The 20,625-nt window shown below is 43.8% G+C and overlaps 2 protein-coding genes across 2 annotated transcripts; both read right to left on the bottom strand.

The window, feature by feature from the left end:
- Window positions 1-4,232: 4,232 nt before the first annotated feature.
- LOC108804901 (olfactory receptor 1361-like) lies at window positions 4,233-13,247 on the bottom strand. The gene is made up of 3 exons (XM_018576819.1): window positions 12,335-13,247; window positions 7,177-7,270; window positions 4,233-4,338 (listed from the first exon to the last, which is right to left on the bottom strand). The coding sequence occupies exons 1-3, from the start codon at window positions 13,245-13,247 to the stop codon at window positions 4,233-4,235; spliced, it is 1,113 nt and encodes a 370-aa protein (XP_018432321.1).
- Window positions 13,248-19,373: 6,126 nt separating this feature from the next.
- LOC108804891 (olfactory receptor 5V1-like) lies at window positions 19,374-20,422 on the bottom strand. The gene is made up of 2 exons (XM_018576807.1): window positions 20,032-20,422; window positions 19,374-19,939 (listed from the first exon to the last, which is right to left on the bottom strand). The coding sequence occupies exons 1-2, from the start codon at window positions 20,420-20,422 to the stop codon at window positions 19,374-19,376; spliced, it is 957 nt and encodes a 318-aa protein (XP_018432309.1).
- Window positions 20,423-20,625: the final 203 nt, after the last annotated feature.

The raw sequence follows: 20,625 nt of genomic DNA, 5'->3' as shown, positions 1-20,625 counted from the left end.
GTAGGAGCTTGCAGTGAATGTCTGGGCCACAGTCACACACCCACACACTTGGGCAAGAGTTGGAAGATCTTTGCAAAAATTAGATGAATATGCAAACCCTACACTACAAGATTCCATGCTTAGGAATTTATTTCAAGACTACATAGCCATTCTGCGTAGCATTAGTGATTAAATTGCTGTGTTGACCACGCTATTAATAGTTTTCTTGATGTAAGCCAACATATGCTTTGGGATTACTGGCTGCTCACAGTCATTTATGTGGAGGGGCATAATTGGAACCAAGGGGATTTGAAGCTAAAATTCAGGCAAACATAATTTTATGGACTACACTGCAGACTTCACTACATCTAAGCAATGCAGACTGGTCCTGTACCCGTCCCTGACTGGACAGCAAAGACAATTGCAGTATTCTGTTAGCATGACAGCACAGGGCAAAGCAGCAGAGCTCTTATTAGCTCCCCTTTCCTTTTCCTCTCTGAGCACTGCTACATAGTAGGCTGCAGAAGGCTGAAGATTTGCTCGGTAGGGGGTGTATAGACAGCTGGGTTGTAGAACACAGAATTGGGACAGATTGAAGGAAATCGTTCAGTTAGAGAAGAGGGTTTGAAAAGCAGTTTCTGCTATATTAGCAGATTTAAAGAGACGTACGTTTGCCCAAGCAGGTTAAAGGGACCATGTGTGTAACAGGATACCACCTCCCAAAGCCTTTATTCTTATTGATCAGTGTCCCTCGCTCCCTCTTACCTGCAGCCTTCCAGCCTCTCTATCCTCTTCCAGCCTCTCTAACTGGTGTCATAGTAGGGCAATGATGTCACAGGCCTCCCATGTGACATTGTTCAGGCCTGGTGATTGGCTGCTTAGACAAAGCAATAATGGGGAAGTCACATGCTTCCCCAAAGCCCTTCTCTGTTAGCACGGACTCTAGCTGTGCTGGGTACATGGCAGGGGAGTGTAGCTGAATTAGTGTAAATGCCTGGGGAGCTAGATGGTCCGTCTGCAGACACTATTTGCTCTATAAGAAACCATGTCTCTTTAATGGTAATCTCCACCTTTTAAACTGATATTTGACATCTGCATAGATTCATCTCAGATGAACGTCTCAGTGATGATGATTATTAGTTTGGCCATTGCAACATCAGTTTATTGGTGTTGGGTTCCCCGGTTTATTCTCTGTAATGATAAAGAGCCACCTGCATTGTTGGGAGGTTATAAGAGATCCAAACTACCATTGTGAATTCTCGAAGAGATGTTAAAATCTGATGAATTATTTTAACTAGGGATGCACCGATACTTTTCGAGTACCAGTGCCGCTACTTGGCATTTTCATGAGAACTACCAGGGGTGCAGCTGTGACCTGGCTCTGGTGCTCCACCACTGTCCTGAAATTATTAGTCTGTATTGTTTTAGAAAACTGTCACATGACAATAAACATGTATCAGTAATTGTACTTACTAGTTTTGCGAGTACAAGTTCTTATATCAGTGCATCCCCATATATATATATTTATAAAAACAAAATCATACATTAACAGGGAAGTACAAATCCCAGGAGCTCCGTGTGCTCCTTACAAATGACAGCGGCCTCCTAACTTTTGCATTTCTCTCTAGTCTAGACCTGGAGCTGGAAAAGTATCTGTACTTGTACCGAGTACTGTACTTGGTATCGGTGCATCCCTAATTTTAACACACCAGAGTCTAATTAATATTGCAATATCTGTTTTGGATGAACTGGCCCTTAAATGAAAGTTGGGAACACTTGTAAAGCCCTGCTTCAGATTAGGCAATGGCAGCATACACAGCCTCAAACCGTAAAAGGAAATGTTTACACCGCGTCAAGCTTACAAACTTGCAGAAGGTCCACTTTAACATTCTTGACTCCCATCAGCCCCTCCACATAAAACCTTTTGCAGGAGTTCCGTAAATATCCGAGTATGTGGAAGGAAACGACATCCAGCCAGTCCACAAATGACAATAATACACAAGGTCACTGGCCGTAATACGGAAAGCCTCCTCGCTGTTTGTGTGTGAGTCAGAGATTTTCTCTTGCAATGTGTAAATAGTCTATTTAACCAGCATATCTAATATGTTTGTATTTATGAACTTGTGTGTGGCTTCTCGGCGGTGTGTTATAAACTTGTGTTCCCCGTTGTTAACGATCCTGTCGCGCTTCCAAATGAAGCCGCGTTTTAATGTATTTATAGACGCAAAAGTAAGATGTTGGTCGCATATACGCATGTTTTCAGTGTGCTGTTGCGTGAACGGATTTTATTTTCTGATCCTAACGAGGTGGCAAAATTTGTAGTTCCAATCATTGGCGTATTGCTCCTTTTCTGTAGCTTAGCTTTGCATCGTACTGCAAGTTAAGTGTATGGAGACAATAGAACTCCTTTGAGCTCTGTTTAGTGGCACGAGTGCCCTTTTAAAGGGTAAGTTCACTTTCTCAGAAAATGAACTTACCGACTTCACCCGCCACTTCTCCCGGCCTCCACTGCACATACCTGTGTGATACACTGCCAGCTGGTGTATGTTCACAGCCCCACAGTATGTAATGAGCACAATGTTCACAAATGGTGAGTACTCATTGGTCAGTGAGAAGCGCTTCTTGCTTTCGGGACCTGGTCCCTGGCTCAGGAGCACTTCTCTTTGGCCAGCATGGCCATTTGACCAATGAGCGCTCGCCATTTGCGAGCATTATGCTTTTTCATTGGCCATTTGACCATGCTGACTAATGAGCGCTCGCCATTTGCTTACTGTGAGGCTGTGCATTTCGGTGTACACACCATACATGAGCTGGCAGGGAATCACACAGGCATATGTGCAGCAAGGGCCGGGAGTGGTGGCAGGGTGCTCTCGGTAAATTCAATTTCTCACATTTTGTGAACCTTCCTTTTTAGAAATCTCCTGAGCAAAATGTGTACTTTTGTCACATTCAGCTGGATGTTGAAGACGTTTCACAGCTTAATCAACTGGTTCTTCAGTTCTAATGAGTGTCAGGCATATACCCCAGCATTCACAGCCACACAAGTAGTGGTCACCTTAATCCATTCAACATAGAATGTGTCAAGGCAAATATTGCCAAAAAAAAGTTGTGTAACCATCAAGTTTTAATTACATATTCCCATCTCTTGGTGTCATAAAGTCTGTCAGGGGTTTTGTTTGGCCCCAAAGGAAGCTCATGTATTTTTTTTTTTTTTTTTTTTTGAGCTACAGGCAGTGCAATGCTCGGATATGATCAGGCACCATTTAAAATAATGGTCTTCTTTATGTTGAGCGTCACCCCAAGGTGTGAATGGGGTAAAAGGTGGGATTATATAATTGGAACAGGATGGTTCCACAACTGTTACTCCTCCCATCCTATCCTTGGACAATCACTATCTGCCTTGACTCCTGTGGTGCTTGGATTAAAGTGAGTTACCTGGGTGGATATAAATCCTCTGGTATGTTCCTGACCTTCACCAGATCTGAAGAAGCTTTGAAGCCTCTTTACCCTTACAGACCAAGTCCAGTTAAATGTGGGGAACTACTTATAGCTATCCCATGACTCGGATACATGAGAACACTCACAGTTTGTGAAGTACCGGACATGCTCGTGCCTACTTTTTATCCTCAACTCATACCTGATTAAGTCTGAACTAGTCAAAAAGAAAGTTTCATATAATGGAAGGTGATTTTTTTAAAAGCTTTGCTATTATGATTATGCCAGACTTGGCATTTTTTAGGGTGACATACACGGAGCAATATATTTATTTTTGCACTCCGTTCCAAGAGAAGGAGATCGAATGGTTCAGTGGTTTATATCGGATGATGTTTACAGCCCCTTGGCCATGTTTATAATTCAATTGTGTCCTTTTCTTTTTTAAGGTACCCATAGTGGTAGGATGAACGCTTGCCCTCATCTTAGCAGGGTTGGGCAACAGTGAGGCCAGCAGCTCATCGCAGCTCTGGCCAGTAGATCCTGGTTGGTGAAGCAACATGTCCAGCGGACAAATGGGATTATTTTGGCAAGTAGCCCATTGCTATCTTGACCTCACAATGTTCTCAGCAGTGCACAGGGCCCTGCCATGTGACTGTATTTCTGTATACCTGTTGTGAGACCAAGATGTTATCAGGTCTATTCAGTAAAGATTTGCAAAGCGCAGTCAGCTATAGCATTCAATCATTACACTCGGCACTGCCTTGTTGAATAAACCTGTATATAGCACATGCAGATTATGTCAACCATCATGTTGAGGCCTACAAGCTTATGCTGAAGTGGCTCCCATCATCCTCCACTTCAGCTAGTGGCAATGGTGTGACATTTTTTGTCCTTTGCTTGCTATAAATGGCTACCGGGGAGAATCTAGAAAGTGGAAATGGCCGATCTGTGGACTGGAGTGTTATGTTGGCAAATTAAGATATCTATACACTCGGAGCTGCCAACACCATTTTGTGCCTCTATCGCAAATTTCCAGTTTACAAAATTGGCCGCCTGTGTAGAACTAACAGGTACTCTTCAATGTTTGCACTGTTGTGTATTATGTTACATTTATACCTGTTACCTTCCACTTTTTATAAGAAAACGCCAGATTTTGTGTTTCTCTTTCTGTAAAATTCTAAACCAAAGTTCATGACCTATGAGTTAGAGAGTTGGCATTTTACCATCTTTCTGGCTGAAAGGGAGCAAAGCACTTCTGTGACATTACAGCGTTTGTAGTTGGCCACTTTTCAGTGGACTCTGTATCCACGTTACTGTCCATAGGGCATGATTATTGATCAAGTGTGTTTATAGTACAGCCCAGGAGTAGACAACTTAATATAGAGCTAAGGCCTAACTCCAAAAAGCCAAAACCATGTTTTTTTTATGATTGGCATGGAGACTGGTTAGAACTTCTAAGAACTTGTCTAGAAGCCCAATGGAGAGATTTCCAATGGTTTCCTATCCTAGTAGCCCTACAGGAAAAAAAAACAAATGGCAAAAAAAACAGAGGTTTTACCTCCTCCCCACTCTACTAAACAAAATGTTTTGGGGAGGTTTCTTTTCCCATTGGAAATGCTTCCAATATCTTCTGGTCCTGGTGACACTCTGGCTTAAGGACAGAAATTTGGGAGAAATGTCATGGCGACTGGGACTCGGACAGCAATAAAAACCTGATCAAGGTTCGTAGCCTTGTCTGCCCATCAAACAAACTAGTTCCACATTATAAAAAGGCCCATACTCTAGGGCTAAGGCCCACCAATTGCTGTTCCCCTGTCGATAAGGCACTCTTATTGGACAGGTCACTTGACTTGTGAAGGCAGTAGTGGGCATTGATGAGCATGCTTTGCAATAAAAAGTTTATGACTGGCAGGTTCACTTGGCCAGATGACAATTTCATGCAGCCAGGGTCCATGTGCCGCCACTGACGAGATCTATTCTTGAGATTTTTCAGTTTGGTTTTTTTTGTCCTGTTGACTAGCTGGTTGCTGCTGTTGCCCAGCCTTGTACAGCTACATCAATGACCCTTGGTTATCCAGTTGTGGCTAATGAAAGTCATTCTTGCATGTAAGTTAGGAAACCAAGGGACCGCTACAGCTCATTGTATTAGTGTGTTGGAATGCCTCCACAGCCAAGCTGTAGTCTAAGTCAAGTGTAGACCGATTAACCCTTTTTTCCAGTGTAGACTCCAGTGTAGAAGCCAGCAGGAACATTAAGAGGCAATTCACAGTATTGAGTATGGTATTATGTTCCAAAACATGTGTTTTACCCCGTAGTGCATTGCAGTGACATTCATGTTGAATAGCATTCCACTGCACCTAGGACACGCACTTGCATTATAGTGCATCACGCAAATGTGAACCAGCTGTGCATTGTGGTGAACATGAATGCAACATATAGTGTGAATAAAGCCATAGGCTATGTTTACACAGGTGTCTAAAGGGGACACTTGGCACCCTTTTTTTTTTTAGCTGCCAAAACTCTCCTCTTCCCCTCAATTGCCGATTTCAAAAGAACCAGTGGGCTGTGATTGTTGGACATTGGGTCCGGGCTCACTGACCTGAGTTTTTCATGCACTATCCCATTCAGTGACCCATTTTGGTGACTACCTTGGTGGCATTCATGGCAGGAGCCAAATGGAGCCTTCTAAAGGCTAATCTGCCTTGTATGTAGTGTCCAGGTGGAGGTAGCCTTAATGCTGAGCTCTAGGCAGATGAAAAGATAAAAATTAAAGCAGCTCTGTAATAATTAGTACGTTAGTAAATGTGCTTATTAAGTCCAAGTAGTGTAAGTAACTTAATTTGACCTGGTATTGCCTCTTACAATCCCTATGTAAGAAAGCTGAAGTTTGAGAGAAAAATGCAGCCCAAGAAGCCAATTAGTTAATGAGCCAATAAGAAGCATCCTGATACACAGAAAGAACAGCGTGATAGAGAGATGAGCTCATCACTGTGCTGCTTCTACTTTCACTGTCTAGTCACAGGGTGGGGGCACGTCCGGGATGGCCTGGGCTTAGAGAAGAAGGTTCAATGATGTTGGCCATCGGACTGGGACCATCTAGTGGTGGAAAAAAAGTACTGCTGGGAAAATCTCTAAAGGGGGAGTATTGCTGCAAAAGCTGGTTTTGATATTTTATCCATTGTTAATGGCTATGCAATATCATTTTATTTTTGGCTGGAGTTCTGCAATTTAAAGTGTGTTGCCACCTTTGCAGTCAAATTTAGAAAAACCCCGCTATATAAAACGTGTGTTATCCCAATTTGACTGCAAAAGTTGATATACACTTTAAGGACCCTGCATGGGCCTTCAATGACGGCAATAGAGAAGGCTAGAAAACTCTAAGCAGACCTTCAGTGTTTCAAGCTCTGAGATTCAAGTGATGTTACTGTCTCAGACGGGTTGTTGAATGAGGCCGGATAGTAGACTTTACACAGATGACTTACTAAGTGAACCCTAGCACCCCTTCTATTTTTAAGGAAGCTTTTCACCTAAATTGCACTATTTATTCACACAGATATCAGAGAGTCTGACCACCCATTATTTATAAGAAGGGCTCATACGCAAGCACTAAAAGCTTGCACTTGTCCAAAGTCACCCCAGCCCGCCAAATCCTCCTATTGTTCCTAGCACTTTAATTGTATACGTGTGTTTTTTGTCCTTTTTTCTTATATTCATAAATGTTGGTAGAGAATTCTAGTAGAAGAGTCTTCTGCATAAACCTACGTGCTGCCATTTTGTGCCCAGAGCCAGTGTTGATGTGATGCAGCCTGTCTGAGATTGTGGCGGTATGGCTGCCTCCATGTCCGTCCATGCAAAACTGGGTGGGTTTGGTAGGAGGAATCCTTAAGGAAACATTTACTCTTTTCCATTTTGGTGTGTTGCATTCCTTTTAATGACATCCCAATGCACTAACCCAACTGACTGGCGCACCACAGTGCACTACCATTGGGTTGGGATGCCATTCAAAAGGAATGGTAGTGCAACACAAAGGTCAATGGGCCTTAAGGGACTCCACTGATCTTCCTGTTGGAGTTTGTAGTTCTGTTCACTATCACCGTGTAGTCACTTGCTGTATATTCCATAATATTGAAAATAAAAAAAAGTTGAAAAGTAAAACGAGACTCTGCCTCATGAATACAGTGGACGGGTGGGCCAGTGAAGGCGAATGCAGAGCTCATCTGCATGGACGCCCCCTAGAGTTATAAAACAAGACTCTGCCTCATGAATACAGCAGACGGGTGGGCCAGTGAAGGCGAATGCAGAGCTCCTCTCCATGGATTCCCCCTAGAGTTATAAAACAAGACTCTGGCTCATGAATACAGCAGACGGGTGGGCCAGTGAAGGCGAATGCAGAGCTCATCTCCCTGGACGCCTCCAAGAGTTATAAAAAAAAACAACAAGTCAATATGTTGACAAACTGAAATATTAGTTTTAAGTAGACATGTGCATTCAAACGAACCTGCAAATCAACAAAAGTAAGTTGGTTCGTCCGAAATAACTTATTTTATTATATGCCCGAATATAATAAAACTATTTTCGGGCATACATAAATTAATTTGCAGAACGAGCGACGGGCATATTGGCCGCCAGTGTGTTCTGCGTAGGCGCACTGCTATCTTTGAGTATATCTTGGTATACACGACGATGGCGGCACCCGAACATATGGGCGCCGCCATCTTGGTGTATACCAAGATACACTCAAAGATGTCGGCTTGCAAATGCAGAATGCCAGTGGCCAACATGGCTTCCGCTCGTTCTGCATATTCAGTGTGCGGTTTCGGATTCAGAGACTCGTTGCCTCCGAAACAGCAGAAAAATTTGTTTTGCCGTGCACATGTCTAGTTTTAGGTGGGGTTAATCCTTTAAATGTAACTCTAGGGGGCCCTTGAAAGAGATAGGAAGGCTGCCATTGATACGGTGGACCTAGCATCTGATTTTCTTTCCTGTAAAGTGTGTGCACGGTAAGTGATGGGTACGTGTAACACTTCCAGGTATTTATTACTTCTCACAGAGATCACAGTACCCCCCTGACAATGCCTTTTCTCTGCAGAAAGGGCAGAGCCATCTTTGTTTCAGGCATCAAGGGATGGAGCCATCCTTGTTCAGGCATCAACGGATGGAGCCATCTTTGTTCAGGCATCAACGGATGGAGCCATCCTTGTTCAGGCATCAACGGATGGAGCCATCTTTGTTCAGGCATCAACGGATGGAGCCATCCTTGTTCAGGCATCAACGGATGGAGCCATCCTTGTTCAGGAATCATCCACATTCAGCATCTACTTCCTGGGCTGAGACACCGGCTCAGGAAGTAATGTAGATCTTAATGTCTGAACTGGTCTTGGCTCTCTTCACAAATATCTGATACAGATCGGCCCCTGCTGCAGCCTCCCGCCTAGTGACTTGCTACAAAATTACCCATGTATACTCTGATCACTGGGGGGAGAGGAGACTTAGGAAAGACTTCTTCCTTCCTGCAGCAGACTGATGACATCATCTCAGCTTAGGCAAAGCCAGTGGCTTTTTAATAGTAAATGGTGGAGCTGGTTTGAATAAGTATCCTGTTGCATAATATCGTGATATGATAGTAATTTTATTCATGCAAATTTGACCAAATAACTAGTCCGTTAAGGTGAGAAGGGACTAAAGCAATCCAAAAGCCCTCCATCCGAATCCGTGGCACAGTAAAGTCTTTACTACTATTTAGTAAAAGGCTTTGTCACTATTCAAGCAAAACTAGTTTTGGAAACTCTGACCCTGGAACAAACCACGCAGATGTGAAACTTTAGAGTGAGGTCAGAACTCGGGATTTAATACTTGTTCCAAGTTGGTGTCTTTAGAAAGAACTGAAGCCATCGGCATGACAGCCAGGGAACAAGTATGTTCAGTGGTAACCAATGGCAGCCTCCATACCTCCTCACTACAGGTTCCCTTTAAGGCCGAATCAGAGTCTGTAACACGATCGGCACAATGGCAAGCCTGCCAGCGTCGGATAAAATGTCTGTAGACCCGGAAATGCTTTTTTAATACATTTTGATCAGTATGGACAACCCCTTTCACTGTATGTCTCCAGTTATACTCAAGCACCTAATTACTCACAAATCAATGTAGCATTTTCTCAGTAATGTCGCTGTGTGTCTTGTCGCATGTAAAATAATTTGTTATAAAAAGTTGGGAGAATAAAAAAAAAAAATCAGTTTTAAAGTGTTCTTGTCTTTGTCAACCATGGCGGCGAGAAGCGTCCTGCAAATTCGGTTGTCAAATTTGAGCGAAACTTTGATCATTTGTCTCGTGAGTCTGGCTTCAAGTGCAAAGCGACAATTTAGAATGATATTGTATCTAAACCCCAGAACAAAAATGTAATTTGCTGCTGGTTACTATTCCTTTTTTTTTTTCCTTCAGTATTTTTCTCCTTTATTTTCATGGTGATTCGACCAGTAACACACTTCCTGTGCTTTGGTGACAACATACACTCACTGTAAAGTATAGGTGTCACTCTAGGACCATAAGTGTGTTAGTACTGCAGAACAGCTCCTCCTCTTCATAATATGGGGGACGGGTTCTCTGGTCCTTTTTAAGCCCAACTCCAAGGAAATTAAAGGTTTTCCCTCGCAGTGGGGTTGCCCTAACACTGCAAAAGTTAACTGCTCATTTATGCCTAGGTAACAGGAAAATGTTGTTTGACTTACCTGATCCCCACTTACCCTGAAGTTGGCGCCCTTCTCTTCTCCCTCGCTGCTCTGGCTGTGGACTGTTCCTCAGCATCCTTGTGTGCTATTCTGGGGTGAAGGGGAAAAGAGGCTCCAGGGACCAGTCTAGCAGGCCGGAGCCAGCCAGCGGGAGCAGGTATCGCACACCTAAAACAGCTTTTACCTTTTACTGCTCATTTATGCCTAGGGGGGCAGGAGAAAGCTGTTTAACTTACCTGATCCACGCTCTACCCTTCCCCCCCCTCCTCTCTGGCTGTGGATTGTTCCTCAGCATCCTTGAGTACAATGCTGGGGCGAAGGGAAAAAGAGGCTGTGGAGACCAGTCCATCAGCCTGATGGGAACTAGTGCGAGCAGGAACCAGGTAAGTAAAACCGCTTTTCCTGCACCCTAGGCATAAACGAGCAGTTAACCCTTGCAGTGCAGGGGAAGCCCCACAGCTAGGGAAATGGAGTTGGGCTTTAAGCTGACCATACACAACAAAAGCCATCGATTTCCTCCTCCATGCTTCATGGAAGGATCCCTGCTGCCAGCTATGGGTGGACCTTTTGGCATTACCTTGACCACCTTCTGAAGGTTTGAGGTGGGCGAGGTAATGCCAAATGGGCCACCCATGACTTGAATTTTGACTGATGACAACCATGCTTTATGTTATAAAATATTGTTACTTCCCCACCCTCCTAAGTGTTGCCTACCTGTGCTTGTAATTACCTTTTAGTTCCAATCCAGAAATTTTCACTGTGAAGCCCCACTCCAAGCCGTACAGCCAAATAAATAAATCGGGGTGCAGTAATAAGCACCCATTTCTGGAGGACAGGCTTTGTGGTTCAGAGAAGGGCGACACAGTAAAGATCACTGGATCAGAGCTAAAGGTTTGTATAACATCCAGAGAAGCGGGGGCGGTGACCAGACCTGTCAAAGACCAGGAAGAAGAGAGGTTTTGGGGGCCTGGCTGTAGGCCAAATTGTAATTTTTTTTAAACTCCGCCCGGATTTAGTTTTGAATATACTTTTTAGGCACGGAAACATATTTATGAGCCTTAATTGGCTGGAATTCTTTCTTATTTTTAAGAGCAATTATAAAATATAGTCCTCTCCTAAAAAGAGAGTGTTAAAGTAAATTAAACTTTTAGGCCATTTTTACACATGTGTTGCATAAAAATGTGTGTTTTACTGTACATTACTTTAATACATGGCACTCTGTGGTGGATTGTGGTGCCATTAAGTTTAAATGGCACCACATTGCACAGGTGCCAACAGACCCTTACTGCAGCACACCACAGCACACATACCATGTGTTAATTAAAAAAAAAAAAGTGTATTCTAATTCACCTCGTTAATGCTGCACGTGCATGCATTCCTGCCCTCTGGAAACAGGACTCTCCTCCCACCATTCAGCTCTGGTTTAGCAAGATTTGGGATATCAGACACATGGAAGACCTCACCAGTTCTCTCAAGGGAACGGTGGTCCGGTTTTGCGATACGTTTTGCGATACGTGGTTCTGGTGGGATGAGTTTGCCTCTTCCCAGGAATACCTGAGTCTCCTAAAGTGAGGCTCCCATAGTGGTTTTCTTCTCTGCACCCTTTCTCTCTTGTCTCCTCTTGTCTCCTCTACCCTTCTTTCCCTCTACTCTCCCATTCTGTGTCCCCATTTCCCTTTTCCTTTTCGTTGCTGGCGATTGGCATTGTTAGCCTCTCCGGCTCATGTTAGACGTCCATGAGTAGATTGTTAGCTTGGCCACGACGTGGATGCGCCCGTTGGCAGCTGACGACCTTGCGCACTTTCCGACACCCAGTCAAATGTACACCCACAATGCACTTGAGCAGGGTTGGCTGCGCTTGATCTCGAATAGTTCTAATGAGCATTGTACTATATTTGTTTTGTGTGTACGTATTTCCCATTTCTGTGTAAGGTGGCTGCGTCCACTGAGAGTGTTGTTTGCGAGCCACATTGTGCTTTTTGTTACCGTTGTTTGTTAGCAAAAAACTTTGCTACATAAAAGAATTTATAAAAAAAAAAAGTAGTGCAGGTCCAGTTTTAGTTCTATCACCATGCTAAATGAATGGTCTGCCTTAACACATTTGCACCAAATATCACATTCTATTGTGTCCGTGGTGAGGCAACAGAACCAGCAGATGTGAAAAGGGCTCTAAATGCAACAAGAGCATTTTCTACTGAATTTCTTGAAAGCCTCCTTGACCTCCATACTCTTTAATCCATAAATAAATGGATTTAGCAGTGGCGTGATGAATGTATACAGCAAAGCAAATATCTTATCATGTTCCCCGGAATAGGAGGCTGGGCGCATGTACATTAGAAGGACCGTGCCGTAGAACATGCAAACCACGGTTAGATGGGAACTGCAGGTGGAGAACGTCTTGTGCCGACCTTTCGCAGATGGAATCCTGATTATCGCGAGGAGAATATAAACATAAGACAGCAGAATACATAAGAATGGAGTGCAGACAATGAAAATGCCGGCCACGTATATCACAATCTCATTCAACACAGTGCTCACGCACGATATCTTCAGCAATGGTGTGATGTCGCAGAAGAAATGGCCAATTTGGTTGGAGGAACAGAAGGACAAGCGGGCAGCCAAACCGGTGTGCAGGGCCGCATTCAGAAAGCCACTAAACCACGACAAACCTGTTAGGCAAACGCACAACCATCTTGTCACTCTGTCCACGTAGTGCAAAGGACAGCAAATGGCTACATAACGATCGTAGGCCATGACCGCCAGGAGGAAGCTCTCCGTTTGCCCAAATGAGATAAAGAAGAATAGTTGGGCGAAGCAGCCGCCAAATGTTATAGTTTGATCGTCCAGAAGAAGACCCACCAGCATCTTGGGGAAAGTCACTGTGGTGTAGCACATATCCAGAAAGGAGAGGTGGCCCAGGAGCATGTACATGGGGGCCCCAGACAGGTTGCTGTCCAAATGGACGGCAGCCATAATGGCTGAGTTCCCGAGCAAAATTAGAAGGTAGATTGCCAAAAAAGAGATGAATACAAAGCATTGTATTTGGGGATTGTCCGATAGTGCTTGGAGCACAAAGTAGGTACCTGAAGAAGCGTTTTCTTTTTTCATATCTTATTACCTGCGGTGAGGGCAGAATTCCACATCAATCATTCAGTTTATAGAAACATTTTTTTGACGACGTTTGCTGTGCTTTTTACTTATTTCCTAATTAACTTCATGTGTGAGCCTAACTGAAATAAACAAATGCGCAACGTTGTCATATTATGTTCAGGAGTCAAGACTAAGGCCTTATTCACACGAGAAAAGGCCGGCACGTACAGCTCCGTGCTGCGTGCACGGCCGTATCGGGCAGCTCCCGGGAAGGACAGGTGCTGCGTGTGTTTAGTACGCAGCCCCTTCCTTCTCTATGGGAGTACGCGGCCATACTCCGCCCTTTGCTCACCCCAAGTGCAGTTCCGTATGGGTGCGGGTGTCCCGGCTCGGACGCAGACAGGATCCATCCCGTCAGCGTACAAGTACGGACACCCGCACCCATACGGACGTGCAGGGCGGCGTACGGCCGCATAGTCTCATAGAGAAGGACAGGGGCTGCGCACTAATCACACGCAGCACCTGTCCTTTGTTGGAGGTGCCCGATACGGCCGTGCACGCAGCACGGAACTGTTATGTGCCGGCTTTCTCTCGTGTGAATGAGGCCTAAAGGTTAAAACATGTTAAGGATATTTGTTTTTAGGCAGATAAGTGTAGAATGGTTAATGTGGATGTTTCCTATTTTCCATTTGCCAATTGCAGACAGCAGATGGTGCTGCTCACCTAGTTTTTCTACTCTGCCGAGTCTTTTTACTACTACACCATGTATAGGCTGTTATATGATCTGCTACACACACACTGTGGAATGATTCAGAGGAGGAACATCCTCTCCTCCCCTCTGTCTCCATCTCAGTCAGCCCACATGAGTTTTCAATTAGACAGAGAAAGCTAGGAAGTGAGCTGCTCTTATCAGAAAGCCCAGTAATCTCTTCTGATACTGTATCATGGAAGCACCCTTAGAATTACATTTAATTGCAAAATAAAGCACTGCTAGCCACTAGAGAAAAATGAATTTCAGCCCGTGTTGCAGTCTTCATGGACATTGGACTCCTGAAGGTAATGTCGATATTTTACACAGAATTTTCACAGCTGCTGTCATGGGGATTGCTAGAGAGCTGTGTGACATGAGAGCTTACAAAAGCCTTCATACTCAGATGCCGTTAGATTGGACAGCATTGGAAAAGCAAAGGTCATTTTAGGACCAAGTGGCATCAAAGCAGAGTGTTGGTTGTTACTGAAGTTGGATGATGGGATCGGATTAAAAAATAACTTTCTAATTTAAAGCCTATGTTCTCATCCTCCTTGCATCAAACTCAAGCAGCTAAAATTTTAAGTGTATCTAAACCTGAGTATCAAAATATATTGTACGGCAGCATTTTTACCTGGTGGTCCAGCCAGTAACACTTCCTTAGGGCACCGACACTCACTCCTCCACTGTATCATTGGAGGAACAACATAGCCACCCTTGGACAGCAGCAGTGTCAGCTTGTGCAGTGAGTAGTGTTAGATGGACTAGTAGATTTTGTTGGGGTTAACTTGAGCACCCATTCACACCTGAGTGAATGGTCAAGGGATTCTCATAGCGCAACAATGCTCAGCATGAAGAATCCTTTTCATTTTAATGGTGCCTATTCCCACATGTGTGTTGTGTTGCTTGTAGCTCCAAATAGCACATGAGCAGAATCACACATTTTTGGCCCCATAGACTTCAATGGAAGGGCCTGAAAACGCACTTTTTTTACTTGCATGATAACACTTTTTAAGCAGTTACAAAACATTTTTTATACCCATTGGGATAAAGGTTTAAACTGAATAAATAAAGCTGACCAATGTAAGTGTTCCTGTTGGTGTATTTTATGCTTTGCTACACTGTTCCAAAAACTGTCAGCCTGTAATCCTTTACCCATGGGCATGCTGGGTACTGCACGCACGACCCTACCTCTGCTCCATAGACAATACATACAAACAGTTGTGCTACTGGTGACACCACTTCCTATAACCTTTATTGACACATCACGAGTACGTGCTGCAGTCCCTGCCTGCTGGGTACCGCACACACGACCCTGCCTCTGCTCCATAGACAATACATACAAACAGTTGTGCTACTGGTGACACCACTTCATATAAACTTTATTGACACAGCATAAGTATTTGCTGTAGTCCCCGCCTACACACCGCCCCACTAATGTATTTCGCCCATAAGGACTTAATCATAGAGACATTACAGCTCTACAGATAAGCCCTTACAGGTGAAACATGTTAGAGGGGCAGTGCCTGGATACGGAATGTGGCGTGTTCTCATGTTATGTCACTAAAGTTTATCTGGAGTGATGCCACCGGTAGTGCACCCCTATCAGTGTTATATGGTTTGCCTCATCTGCCTATGTACCACTTTTGCTGGACAGCTTGGCCTGCTAAGGGAAGAATAACAAACTAACTAAATCACCATCTAATACAACTATACAGTGGCATCACAAGGAAGGGGGGTGCGGCACACACCCTGGTGACACCATTGGAGGGGTGACACCAAAATGACTGACAGTCATTTTGGTGTCACCCCCCTCTGAAAAGTCGGGCACTCGGTAATGGACCAAGATGGCCGCTGGCAGAGATCAATAAGATTGCCACGCATGCGAGATGACGTCATCACGCACTTGCGTGGTGACGTCACGCACATGCGCATTGATATCACGGCGGGGTGTCACCTGGTAACTGCTCCGGGTGGTGTTGTGTTAATCCTGTTGACTGACAGAATTGCAACACCTATGTCATTTTTAACATATGTAACATCTGTCATTCCACTGCCTGTCAAAATGCGTATAAACTGCATGTAAGGATGTAACGTGTGAGTGAACCCCAGAGGAGATGTTCCTTTATACTATAAATATAAAATGTGTAACTATCGTGACTAGAAATCCTGAATTTATGGGCCCCGGGACCCCCTGCTTACCCTGCAAGCTGCAATTATGACTCATTATAAAAGACAAATACTTACGGCTTTGTTACCCAAATCAATGAGGTCATTGACCTGGTTAAGGCTTTTTAAATTTTCACATCTATAGCTAATGCCGTAGAAGCTAAAATATATGTCTATAGGTGGCAGGCATCTGTTGTTATCATGAATGTGTACAGAGAGATAGAATTTATTAGATCTGTTTATATAGCTCACTAATTAAGTTCTAAAATTCCCTGGAGTGAATATTATAATATAAGGGTAGAGCCCTGTGGAAATGTTACCTGCAGGTATCCAATTTGATAAAGGTCTCACAGGGAGTATGATAAATATTTTCTTTACAGTCTATTGTGATTGTTATCTCTGAAAAACACACCTAGTCTAAAAATAATACAACGGCACAGTCTGACTTGTTCATTAGGCGCTTTATTATTAGCCGTGATGAACCAATTAAGGCATTGGTCTTACATCTTTCGGCGGCTACAATGAGGATATTTTCCTGCAGTAGATTGTGTCCCTGCCATCCCCTCACAAGGACACAATGAAAATGTTAGTTTCTAAGCCATCAGGCCGATGTGACGCCTTCATTTTGGCTTTCTAATAGGCCTGACAGTTGGAAAGAGCTGGAAATTCAAGTTGGATGTCCAATATGGCCAAAGTGGACACCCCTCCCAATTACTGAGCTCAGGTGTTTTCAGTGAAGGTTACTGGTAATGCTAAAACTTACAAAGATATTTTGGACAATTGTGCACTTACAACCTGGTGCTGTTTTGGCGAAAGCCATTTTCTATTTTAACATGACTGAGCCCCTGTGTACAAAGCCAACTCCATATAGACATAATTTTATGGTTCTGGTGTGGAGCAACTCCAGTAGCTGCTAAGAACTTTGACCTCAACCCTACTGAACTCCAACTGCGAGCCAGGTCTTTCCTGATCTCACAAATGCTCTTTTGGCTAAACTCCCAAAGATTCAATCCAAAACCTTTTTAAAAGCCTTCTCAGAAGAATCAAAGAGGAGTCTTCCATATTAATGCCCATAGTTTTGAAATGGTATGTCCAGCAAACTCATAATGGTAATGGTCAGGAGTCAACAAGCTTTTGGACATATCCGCCAGTCTGACTTTAGAACGTTAGTAAATGTACTCCTGTGACCCAAAACAGTAGTAAAGGCGAAAAACAAATGTTTGGCTTTATTTCTCTTTCAAAAGAATCAATCTGAACCAATCACTACATCATTAAGAGTAGACTTGTGCACCACTGAAAATCTTGTTTTGTTTTATTTCCATTCAGATTTTTTTTTCATTTTCTGAAATTTGGAGCCGTTCGAGATTCAGAATTCGGATCAATTCAAAGTTTTTGTTTTCGAAAATGTGGATCTTTTGGAATCGATTTGGATGGAGTTCGGTTGTTTTTAAATGTGAAAATAATAATAAAAAACAGCGTGGGGTTCCCCCTCCAATTCATAGCAGACCCTTTAGGTCTGGTAGAAATTATAGGGAAGGACTCCATGCCAAAATGAAAAAAAAAATCCCTTACCAGACCCTTGATCTGAGCAGCAGCCTGGCAGAGCAGGAAGGGGGGGACAAGCGTGCCCCCCCCTCCTGCACCAAACCCGGCCACATGCCCTCAACATGGGCAAGGTGCTTTGCTGGGGGGGGGATCCCCTGGCAAAGTACCTTCTCCCCATATTGATGAGGACAAGGGCCTCTTCCCCACAACCCTGGCCAGGTGGTTTTAGGGGTCTGTGGGCACGGGGGTTTATCTGAATCTGGGTGCCCCCTTTCATAAATTCTATTGGAATCGATTTGGATGAGGTTAGGCTGTTTTTAAATGTGAAAATAATAATAAAAAACAGTGTGGGGTTCCCCTCCAATTCATACCAGACCCTTTAGGTCTGGTAGGAATTATAGGGAGGCACTGCATGCCAAAATGAAGAAGAAAAAAAAGCGTGCCCCCCCATCTTACACCATGCCAGGCCACATGCCCTTAACATGGGCAGGGTGCTTCGCTGGGGGTACTCAGATCCCGCACCCCCCTACTGAATAATTAAGGGGTAGTTGTTATTCACCAAATAACAGTACAATAGTAAATAAACACACCACACCGTGCAAAAAAATCCTTTATTTGGAAAAAAAACCAGTACACAGATTTTGACAAGCTCTTTATCCCCCCAAAAATGTCCATTGATGTAATACCCAGATCAATCACGTCGTCCAGCGATGTATATCCTCGTCAATCACAATGTCTGCTGCTTGCCTACTCAGCAAAAAAAAAAATGCCCCACTACCCAGGCACCACGTCTGATCCCAACGAACACCAGCCGCAAGTGACAGGTCAGCTCTGGAAGGTAAATGAAGGGCCAGATGGAATGCACACAAAGTTTGTTTACATTTAGGAGCAGAGCTGTCATTAGCATAGAGAGTTCGTTAGGTTCTGACGTGGCAGCAGGGTTTTTTTTGGTTTCAGCGAGTGGCGGGCATTGTGATTGAAGAGGATCTACATCACTGGACGACGTGATTGACATGGGGAATACATCAATGGGCATTTTTTTTTTTACACCATTCAGGGAATCCTACTCCTTCTTCTCCTCCTTCTCCTCCTCCTTCCCCTCCTCCTACTCCTTCTCCTACTCCTTCTTCTCCTTCTCCTCCTCCTACTCCTTCTTCTCCTCCTCCTACTCCTTCTTCTCCTCCTTCTCCTCCTCCTTCTTCTCCTCCTCCTACTCCTTCTTCTCCTTCTTCTCCTTCGACCATTATAGACATGGACAACAATATGTGTTATCTTTGTTGTTACATTATCTATATTTTGTATCTTATTGATTGTTTTATCCCATATTTTGTAATGCAAATTGTTTAATATAAAAAAGTTGAAAAAATGTTATCAGCCCTGCTCAGTTCCCCTCTCTGGACTAAAAAACACCTTCCCCTATGTATTGCAGACCTGTGTTGTGGTCATGTCCTAGGGTGACAGAATTACTCCTCTATTGAACCCCATTGACCACATGTTGATTGTGTGGTTGAATATGGTGTGTGAGTGTAGTCCAAGGACAGGAAGTGTGTTACTGGCTGGATCACCAGGTGAAAATAAAAAGAAAAGAGCCTTAAAAAAGAAAACGAATGCAGCCAAATCTTTGTTCTTGAGTTTGAATACACTTAAATATATTTGGAATACATTGATCCCTTTACATTTGCCTAAAGTTCTCTTTTAGGGTTTAGGTTTTTATACTTCTTGATAAATATTTTCTTCATTGCCCCCTTCACATCATTATTCTTCAAGCAGTAGATGGGAGGGTTGAGCAGAGGAGTAAGCAGTGTGTAAAATATGGACACCAGTCTATCGATGGACAAGGAGTAACTGGACTTTGGGCGAAAGTACACAAACATGGCACCAAAATAGAACATGCTCACCACGGCCAGGTGGGAGCCACAGGTGGAGAAGGCCTTTCTTCTGCACTCGATGTATGGAATTTGCAGAACTGAAGTGATGATAAAGGCATAGGAAAAGAAGGTCAGGACAAAGGGGCTCAAGCTGAAAAGACTGCCGGTACAAAAGAGCACAATCTCATTAAGGTAAGTTGCCGAGCAGGAGAGCTTCAGCAATGATGGAATCTCACAAAAGAAGTTATCAATGATCCTGGGCTGGCAGAAGGAAAGTTGAAAAGTGAAGATGGTGTGGATGGAGGATTGTAGGAAACCTGCCATCCACGGCATAGTGGCCAGAACCAGACAACGTCTAAAGGTCATTGTTTCTGTGTAGTCGTGACCGCGTGCCTGACTGAATTTCCACTCGCCCTCTCTTTATTTCCACTCGCCAAATGCGAGCTGGCGAGTGGAAATTTTGAGCCCTGGTGTAGAGGCTTACAGATTGCCAAATATCGATCATAGGTCATGACCGCCAAAAGCCCACATTCTGTGCTGGCCTTAGAAGTGAAAACAAAGAGCTGGGTGACACAGCCAGGGTAGGAAATGGACCTGTCTTTGCTTATCACATGAATGAGAAGTTTAGGGATGGTGACGCAGGTGTGGCAGATGTCCAGCAAGGAGAGGTCACCAAGGAACAGGTACATGGGGGTGTGAAGCTGGAGATCCAGGCTGATGATCAGAATGGTGATGGTGTTACCGAACACGGTAAGGCTGTACAGCACCAGAAACACCAGGAACACTAAGACCCTCTGGTTCTGAAGATGGGAAAATCCCAGAAGAACAAAATCCAAACCAGATGTCTCATTCTCTTTAATCATCTCAATAACGTGAACCTAAAATAGATTTATCGATACAAATAATAAACTTTAAAGATTAATATTCAACTTCCAAATTCTCTTTTTTTCACTAGGTTATTCTATGAATGATATACTTCCTGTCCCTGGGTGGCTGTGTTCACTTTTCCATTGTATCTATGAAGGGAACCAGTGTTGCTACCATGGGTGGACATCAGACATGTCTG

The sequence above is a fragment of the Nanorana parkeri genome, unplaced genomic scaffold, assembly GCF_000935625.1.
Source record: "Nanorana parkeri isolate BGI_ZX_2015 unplaced genomic scaffold, ASM93562v1 scaffold5, whole genome shotgun sequence".
Taxonomy (NCBI): domain Eukaryota; kingdom Metazoa; phylum Chordata; class Amphibia; order Anura; family Dicroglossidae; genus Nanorana; species Nanorana parkeri.
Note: the sequence above shows the minus strand (reverse complement) of the source record. Positions and strands in the feature narration are given on the sequence as shown.

Bases quoted from the DNA above. Each gene is read 5' to 3' on its own strand.
- LOC108804901 (XM_018576819.1), bottom strand. From the start codon at position 13,247: ATGAAAAAAGAAAACGCTTCTTCAGGTACCTACTTTGTGCTCCAAGCA. The intron at 7,271-12,334 runs GTAGAAAATGCT...AAACCCACCCAG, and splicing joins GGAGGCTTTCAAGAAATTCA to TTTTGCATGGACGGACATGG. The intron at 4,339-7,176 runs GTAGGTTTATGC...TCCACTTTCTAG, and splicing joins TGGGCACAAAATGGCAGCAC to ATTCTCCCCGGTAGCCATTT.
- LOC108804891 (XM_018576807.1), bottom strand. From the start codon at position 20,422: ATGATTAAAGAGAATGAGACATCTGGTTTGGATTTTGTTCTTCTGGGA. The intron at 19,940-20,031 runs ACCAGGGCTCAA...CACGCGGTCACG, and splicing joins GGCAATCTGTAAGCCTCTAC to ACTACACAGAAACAATGACC.